This window comes from Microtus ochrogaster, chromosome 18 (genome assembly GCF_000317375.1).
Source record: "Microtus ochrogaster isolate Prairie Vole_2 chromosome 18, MicOch1.0, whole genome shotgun sequence".
Classification (NCBI taxonomy): domain Eukaryota; kingdom Metazoa; phylum Chordata; class Mammalia; order Rodentia; family Cricetidae; genus Microtus; species Microtus ochrogaster.
In genome coordinates this window covers 39,979,614-39,988,978 of record NC_022020.1, presented here as the reverse complement: position 1 = coordinate 39,988,978, position 9,365 = coordinate 39,979,614, and the positions used below count along the sequence as shown (strand labels likewise).

Below are 9,365 nucleotides of genomic sequence, written 5' to 3'. Positions count from 1 at the left end.
GGGAGGGAGGGAGGGAGGGAGGAAGGAAGGAAGGAAGGAAGGAAGGAAGGAAGGAAGGAAGGAAGGAAGGAAGGACGGACTGTATGTTAAGCTGGGAGTGAAAATATTCTAGTCTGCCATTAAAAGGGTAAGTTTTAGGCCAGATACGGAAGTGCATGCCTTTGATCCTAGTACTGTAGGAGGCAGAGGCAGGCTGATCTCTATGCTCAAGGCCAGCCAGAACTGCACAGTGAGAACTTGTCTCAAAGAGGAAAGAGAAAGCAAGTCTTTAAATCTATAGGACATGTAAAGTTATATACTCTAAAGGGAGATACAATATATTTATAATTAGTCCTTAATTACATAATGATTAAGCAAGATGTAACATTGCTATCCATTAAAGTCAAAATCAAGTACACAAAAATGAGAGGGCACACACATGCAGTTTTCACTGTTTAACAATGCTTATACCAAATAATTATTCAAATAAAAAATTAACTTAGGGATGGAGAGATGGCTTAGTAATTATAAACAGTTGCTTTTCTTGGAGAAGATCCAGATGTGGTTCCCAGTTCCCATATGGTGGTTCACAACCATCTCTAACTCCAGTTTCAGGAGGTTCAACCCACACTTCTAAACACCACAGGCACCAAGCTTGCATGTGGTATATATGTTTACAATGAGGCAAAGCACTCAAACACATCAAAATAAATCTAATTTTTAAAAATCAATTTATACAAATGACTGGGTCTTTCTGTGTAGCCCAGGACAGGCCCGGTAAGTCCTTCTGCCAGTTTATTGAATACTGGGATTGCGGGAGTGTACACCACACACAGCTTCCCCAGACATTCTATCAAGTCCTGCAAGTACAGCTTCCATGTTTCCCTCTTATAACTACAGTCATTTTGTTAGTGCTCTTGTTGATGATATAATCTAACATTTTCCTGCTCATAACGTGATACAGAAACTGGTGCCGTGCTGCTAGACTAATGAAGCATGGCAACAGTGGTCCTGTGACTTGGAATTACCTCTCCAGTGCTGCTCTTCGTTTTTCTACAAACTCGGTGGATGATGAGTCTTCTTTCCCTACTTTGACCTTGGTCATACCTTTGAAAAAGTTGGAAGAAATTCGTAAGAATTTTTTTAGATTATAATAAAACAGGCCATAATATCTTCATAATAAAAATATATTTTAATAATATACAGTTAAGTATAATAATGTCCCTATGTTGGTAATTGGAATCTTATTTAAAGAGAAACCCATTTTGAAGAATTACATCTCATGATGTATTAATATCTCTAATGAATAAATATCTATGGCAGGAACATGTAAACAAAGTACATGACTTGTATTTATGGGGTTTGAACTCATACAGTAAGTTTATAAAAAAGCTTACATAAAAATTTCATTATTTGTGGTATTTCACACTTTAGAAACACAATGGTTTTGATATTTCAAGATTATTTTCTCCCTAGACCTAGACTTGAACCCAAAGTCTTATGAATGCTAGACAAGAACTCTACTTCTGGCCTAGATCCCCAGCTTGATTCTTTTCCCTACATTTCTTTTTTAAAATGACTTCATTATTTACTTCTGTGTATGTGTGTATTTCATTATGTACACATGCATATAGGTGTTGCAGAGGCCAGATGAGGACAGCAGATCCTCTGGAACTGAAATTACATGCAGTTGTGAGATGCCTAACGTGGTCCTGAGAAGCAAACTCCAGCTCTTTACAGAAGTGGCAAGTACTTTTCTGAGTCGTCTTCTTAGGCCCCAGGCCTACATTTCAACACATAAAATGGGGAGCTTAAAAAAACTAATTAATGTCAATAAAAGTCTTTATGGAATGATGAAATATGTTAGATATAATTGATGAATTTGCTAAATGCTTTCCCTGCTTCAGAACTAGCATGTTCCTATTTGTCATGACTAGTTTTGCCGTTTGTCTTTGTTTGGTTTTGTTTGTTTTCGAGACAGTATTTCTCTGTGTAGCTCTGGCTGTCCTGGAACTCACTCTGTAGACCAGATTGGCCTCCAACTCACAGAGATCTGCCTGCCTCTGCCTCCTGAGTGCTAGAATTATCAAAGGTGTGTGCCACCAACATTCAGCTTGTTTTTGTCATTTTGTCTTTATTTCATAGAGCCAAGGTCTCAATTGATCCTCTTGCCTAAGTCTCCCCGGTGTTATAAAATGCACATCTGTGCCGGACTGCTCCTTTTCTAATAGTTTAGGAAGAATCGTGTTTTTAATTCAACTGAAGTCCTGCTAAAAGTGGTAAGTCATATGCTAAGGCAGTTTCCTTTCGGTGGCAGTTACAGCTTCCCAGAAAGCTACTCTTTGTACTCTGCCATCTCAGTAAAAGATATACTACTTTAAAAATCTACACACCTACACAAGTGTGGTAGCAGATGCCTATAATCCCAGCACTTGAGAGAACGAGGTAAGTGGACTGTGAATTTCAGGCTAGTATGGGCTACACACTAAGACTCTGTCTCAAAAGAAAGAAAGAAAAGAAAGGAAGGGAAGGAGGAAGCAAGCAAGCTGGGCATGATGGTCCACATCTATAATTTGAACACTTGGGAAGTATAGGAAGATCAGGAGCTCAACTCATTTTAAATGTATTTGACACTTCTGAAACAATAGAGTATTTTTTTTTTTTAGAAAATTTGGTCCATGGTAGAAATTTGGTAGTATTGTGCACCTAGCATGCTGAAGTCCCTGAGCTCAGTCCCCATCACAAAACAAATAATCCAAGGGTGGGGGCATCTTTTAATCCCAGGATTCCAGAGGCAGGAGGATTTGTGGATTTGAGAACAGCCTAGTCTACAGAGTTCTAAGATAACTGGGGCTACACAGTGAGAACTTATCTTGAAAAAAACCCTAACCCAGAAAGTTTTGTATTTAAGGATCAAGAAAAAGATACAACAAATAAATTCATTTGAAGGCACCAAGTTTCAAAATTATAAATTATAAAATGATTTTTCAAGCCAAGCATTTAATAAAACTAATGATCAGCAAAATTCATTTTAAATATATTTCAGAGTAATAATGTTGAATGTAAAGAAAATAAAATGGGGGTCATTAAAAATATAGGACTTAAATAGACTGATAATAACCTACAAATTTTAAGATATAAATTTTTTTTTGTATCTTAAATAAAATTGATTTGTTTGTTGAGACTATGTAGCTTTGGAGCCTGTCCTGTGCTCTGTAGTCCAGGCTGGCCTTGAACTCAATGAGATCTGCCTGCCTTTGCTTCTACCTCCCAAGTGTTGGGATTAAAGGTGTGCAACACCACCACCCAGCCAAGACTTAAGTCTTAAAAGTGGAATAATGGGGGTCAGAGAGATGGCTGAGTATATGAAATGAAGATGCTTGCTGCTAAACCTGACTAGTTTGAGTTCAATCCCTGGGATCCACACAGAAGGAGAGCACCAACTTCCATAAACTGTCCTGACCTCCATATGCATATGGTGGCAAGAGTGACACCTCAACACACACAGTAAGCACAGTAGCAAAAAATTATAGTAAACGTAATGAAGGCTTTCTGCTTCTTTTAAAAATTTTGAATTTTGTTAACTAAGCCCTTAATGGTGATCACAGTAGAAATTTTCTTTTGTTTTATTTCAGGTAGACTCTCACTAAATCTGGCTGGGAACTCAAGAAACTAAGATGAATTTAAATAGCTTTTATATGAGAAAGGTTAAATTGAACTTCTCTTTGGACAATATATAGCTGAGCACCAAATAGCACCTAGCTCTTAGACAAAAACACTAACGTCTTAACAACATTATCACTAGAAAAGAACTCATAAAATTGATATTCTAACGACCCTAGAAAGTTAGCTTCTAACCTCCTTCAATTTAATCAATTTCAAGCAAATATTCAACAACCAGTTATTTATATTATAAACCAAAATTTCAAGCTACACATACTTAAGAATACACAGGAAGCCAGGCGGTGGTGATGCACACCTTTAATCCCAGCACTCTGGAGGCAGAGGCAGGCGGATCTCTGTGAGTTTGAGGCCAGCCTGGTCTACAAGAGCTAGTTCGAGAAACCCTGTCTCGAAAAACAAAAAACAAAACAAAAGAATACACAGGAACATCACAGCACATATAAACCTGCGCCTCTAGACAGGAGCCCTGACGGGGGATGATTAAGGGATAAATAAACCAGAACAGCTAAAATTGAATTAGGAACAGTAAAAAGAAATGGTCTGACTTATGCTTACCTACTATACTCTTTTCTGGAGCTGGTGGCACAATGTAACCAACATGTAAATATTTGCTTGCTAATTTGCTATGCAAACCAAGAAAGTCACTGAATCTTCTTTTGACTGAAAATTCACTCTTACTGAACATGGAAAGGGAAGTCTACAAATGAAGAACAGGTATTTCACATTGTTAACAGAAAACGATCATTTACAAATTAATGCTGCACATTGACTACAAGAACAGTCTGCTCTATTTTGCAAATGAATACAGAATATGTAGTATGGCTTAAAGACAACAACAACAACTAAACTAAAATTTAGGGCTCAAGACAGAGGGTTTTTTTTTTTATGGCATGAACTGATTCTTTTGGCTCCAACTTCACTCAAGCACACAAGTATAAACCCTAACTAGCATAAAGACCTAGAAGTCACAGTATTTTTTACTTGCTTTTTTATTTATTATGTATACAGTGTTTTGCCTGTATATATAGGAAGAGTGCACCAGACCTCAATAAAGATGGTTGTAAGCCACCATGTGGTTGCTGGGAATTGAACTCAAGACCTGTGGAAGAACAGCCAGTGCTCTTAACTGCTGAGCCATCTCTCTAGCCCAAGACATAGTTTTCTAAAAGTAATAAGAGGTTAGAAAACACTTGCTTTATTTTAAGTTTGACCTATAACACCTTCTCTACCCTACTTTAGCTAATCATTTTCCCCATTTTGGTTTTGAGACAGGTTTATACAGCACCTAGGCTAGCTTTGAACTCACGATGAATAGGCTACTGATTCTTCAATATTTCCCTGTGGCCCAGACCATTTGTGTGGAGGCAGCTCCACGTAAATCTCACTGAATTTTCCCTGTTAAGAGTAAGAGTCCCACAAGGACAGCACTTTCCTCTACTGTTTATTGGTTTTTGCAAGTGCTTGCAGCAGAGCCTGAAACATAGTATTTGTTTCATCAACTAACAAAACTTACCCCACCTCAAACTATAAAGTTCCTATATCATAAATAAATATCTTTCTCATGCTTTATACTCAAACATTATTGATTGTCCCACCTACATAATTAAAAAACATTTATTTTGATTACTTTCAAAACTGTTTCTCAGTATTAAGTATCAATGCCCTCCCCTGTTGCAGCTGTTTGTGTGTCTCAAGCTGGCTTAGCACTCACAATGAACTTCTTTCTGCTCCTCCTGTCCCTACTTACCTCCTGAGTACTGAAAACACAGGTGTTCACCACTTCCCCTGTTTTTTCTGTATATTGGTGAATGAACCCAGGGCTTCATGCATGTTAGGCAGGTACTATAACTGAGCCACACCCTCAGTATAAAGCTAAGATCATTAGGACAGACTTGTTTTCTGTTTCAAGACTTAATCCTTTAAAAACTGTGGTGATATTTAACTGGAAATCTTGACCTGGATCCTCCAATTCTTCTTCTTTTTCTTTTTTTTTTTTTTTTGTTTGGTTTTTTAAGACAGGGTTTCTCTGTGTACCTTTGACTGTGTTGGAACTAGCTCTGGCCTCAAACTCACAAAGATCCACCTGCCTCTACTTCCCAGGTGCTGGGATTAAAGGGGCGCACCACCACCGCCCAGCTAGATCCTCCAATTCACACTGAGTTAAGACAGAGCTGTCCTAACAAAAATCTCATAGTGCCATGCTCTTGTCTGAGCCTCTCTAACAGCTCTCCTGTATGCTAAGGATGAAATACTCAAAATCCACAAGGTGAATTCAGTCAGAGTCACTTACAGACGAGACTCTAGAAAGCAAAATGCCTCAACTCTGGGCTTTTACACAGCAGATCTTTTTGTCTGGAAGCTTCCTGCTTCTTCCCATTCCTACTCAGCATTCCCTCATCTCTGTCTCACCTTAGAACTACTTTGCTCACGCCTAACCTCCCGGTCTATTTAATTAAGTCACTGCATATGCTCTTCCTTACACTCACATCCTCTCTATTATACAGAGGGAGGGGCCAACATTTCGTTGAAGAAGCAAAAAGCTCACCTTTGTGGTTACTCTATATGCCATGTAAGCATTCATACCATCACCTATAAAGAAAAAGCCAAAGAATATTATTACAATTCAAATGCTGGGCTGGAGGAGGTAAAAGGTAGACTGCTTGCCTACTGTGTGTAAGACCCTGGGTTTAATTCTTAGTACTACCAAAATAAATTAATTGAGTTAAATGCTTTAAAATAAAATCCACAAAAAAATTTAAAAGAAAAAACACTGCAACCATATACTTAAGTGGATAACTATAGTATCTAACAAGCTAATCAAAACAAGTACAAAAAATAATAACTCACCAACTTTTTCTGGATCTGACACACCAATTTCTATATCAAAAATATCTCCATTTGCTTCTTCTTCAATCTATAAAAGCATATTTTCATGTTAAAAAATTCCATTTCTCTTGAAGGTAACCAGCAGCTGTCTAACTGGATGCATGGCCCTGTCAACAGGAGGGAAGTTATGCCTAGTACTGCAGTTCTGGCCAGCTATCTGTGTCTACCGAGGTCCTGTGCCTAACAAGAGCCTACTTCTGTCATTTCTCTAAACCAATAAATTTCTAATTATATTCTTTTTTTTTTTTTCTGGTTTTTCAAGACAGGGTTTCTCTGTGGTTTTGGAGCCTGTCCTGGAACTAGCTCTGTAGACCAGGCTGGTCTCGAACTCACATAGATCCGCCTGCCTCTGCCTCCCAAGTGCTGGGATTAAAGGCGTGCGCCACTACCGCCCGGCTCTAATTATATTCTAAATACTTATCCTTATACCCACAAATAGGTGTAACTTTTACCCATCAGCAAAGAAACTTCTTTTTTTTGCAAAAGTCAGAGACTATTATAGAGACCCACAGCTAGTCAACATATAGAGAATGAGAGACCGCCACATGCCCAACTGATAGAGCCCAACATAACTACTACATCCAAGTCTCAGGGAAAATCATGAAAGAGGGGCAGAAAGATTGTAAGAGCCAGACGACCAGCAAGCCCACTGCTGGATATTGTCTTTTAGGCATGACAGTAAAGCTACACCCATGAGACCTCAGGAATATGGTTGCTTCAACAAGACCTGCATGTGACAACACCAACTGATATGCCAATGTGTAGATGGGAGAAATTTCACAAGCTCCTACCCATAGGCTGCCTAGAGAGGGAAAATCTGTTCTTTTCCTAGGGATGACCCCACTAATGGATGATCTAATACCCAGTGGACAGTCATAAAATACTGTACTCGTGTATGAAATTTTCAAAATATACAAAATTTTAAAATTCCAAAGTTCCATTACTGTCATGACACCAACAGCTAGTTTTTACTAGTTATGTTACTGGAGTCATATCACAATAGTTTCAAAACAACAGAAGCTCTCATAATGCTGACTGCAAACAAACACAACTTTAAAATAAGAAAGATCATTTGGAGAACAGGAATTTTTGTCTTAACTCAACAGATGTATATAAAAAATGACAGAAAACTTTTTAAAAAGAAAGAAAGAAATGTGATTTTCTAAATATTGTGGATTTTGTGCTGTTGTTATTGTTGTTCATTATGGAATCTTATTCCTCTTGCCTCTACCTCCTGTGTGCTAGGATTATAGGTGTGCTCTACCATACCCAGCTAATAAATGCAATCTTTAGATTTAGATACATGCTTATTGCCTTACTTTTATTTAGCTTCCCTCCTGCACAGTTTGGCTACTCTAGCTAGCTATCTTACTCCCTCTCTAATACTGGGATTGTAGGACAGCTGTCCATGTCCACTTGGCATATATGTCCATCAGGGTATCCGAACCACACACGCATTATCTAAGTCCCAGTCCCAGCCCCTGCCCCGTAATTTCCAATTCTGAATAACTAAAAAGAACCCATTACTTGTACCAATAGTAATTTACATACTTATAGAAATTGTATCTAAAACCAACTTTAACACAATGCTTTCAGTAATAATCTAATAAAAAACATTTTTTCAAGAAAATAAAATCCCTGTAAAACTCATTTTCAAAATCAACAAGTGGGAAAAAAAATAACTGGACCACAGAGACATCTTATTGAAGGCAATTCAAAAACGAGCATTTGGGGGCTGGAAAAATGGCTCAGCAGTTAAGAGCATGGGCAGCTCGTCCAGAGGAACCAGCCTCAATTCCTATCACCACATGGTGGCTCACAACTGTCTGTAACTCCAGCTCCAGGGGACCCGACACCTTTACACAAACATATATGCAGGCAAAACATCAATGCACTTAAAATAACAATAAGTAAATTTTAAAAATTACAAACAGGGGCTGGAGAGATGGCTCAGTGGTTAAGAGCATTGTCTGCTTTTCCAAAGGTCCTGAGTTCAATTCCCGGCAACCACATGGTGGCTCACAATTATCTGTAATGATGTCTGGTGGTGCCCTCTTCTGGCTTGCAGACACACACTCAGACAGAATATTGTATACATAATCAATCAATCAATAAATTTAAAAAAAAAACAAAAAACTAAATAAAAATTACAAACAAACAAAAGAATTTCAGCTGGGCCCAAGGTGGTCCAAGCCTTTGATCCCAGGACTCAGGGGCAGGTGAATCCCTCAGTTCAAGGTCAGTCTGGTTTGTCGAAAAACAAAACAAAAATCCAACCAACCAAACCCCAAGCATTTCAGGAAGAGTTTGTAGAAAGGTCAGCTAGGAGTGTAACTCAGAGGGACTGTGCCTGCCTAGCATAAGCAAGGCCTGGATTCTGTCCATAGCACTGAACAAAAGCGCAAAACAAAAGACAATAAATCTCAGAGTCTTAAACCTCCAAAATGTCAAGGCAATATTAATAATATAAAGCATATTTTCCTAACTATCTTTCTTTTCAAAGCCACTTTTCTATAGAGAGCTAATCTTCTCTACATGGACACTGAAGTTAGAAAAATTATTAACTGTTAAGTGGACAGTTCAATAAACTCTCACAAAATTAACTCATCTTTATAACTAGAACCCAAATGAGAAACGCAGGCAATGAGTACATCCCTAAGACCCCCTTACAGCTTGCCTCTCAGTCCGAACCATGTCACCCTGCCAACTCAGCTGCTACCCTGGTATCTGACGTTGCATATACTGTTCCCTAATTTTATCTGTGTTTAATGTTCATATCATAGACTCATACAGTGTGAGTACTTATTTATTTATTT

The 9,365-nt window shown here is 38.2% G+C and overlaps 1 protein-coding gene across 2 annotated transcripts in view; it reads right to left on the bottom strand.

Moving 5' to 3' along the window:
* Snx2 (sorting nexin 2) overlaps positions 1-9,365 on the bottom strand; it is a 41,655-nt gene that overhangs the window by 14,420 nt on the left and 17,870 nt on the right. For both annotated transcript variants that reach the window (XM_005356106.3, XM_005356105.3), the window contains exons 4-7: positions 6,511-6,577; positions 6,209-6,252; positions 4,219-4,360; positions 1,008-1,086 (exon numbers count right to left, since the gene is read on the bottom strand). In XM_005356106.3, the coding sequence (XP_005356163.1) occupies positions 1,008-1,086; positions 4,219-4,360; positions 6,209-6,252; positions 6,511-6,577 (332 nt within the window). The remainder of the gene's footprint in view (positions 1-1,007; positions 1,087-4,218; positions 4,361-6,208; positions 6,253-6,510; positions 6,578-9,365) is intronic.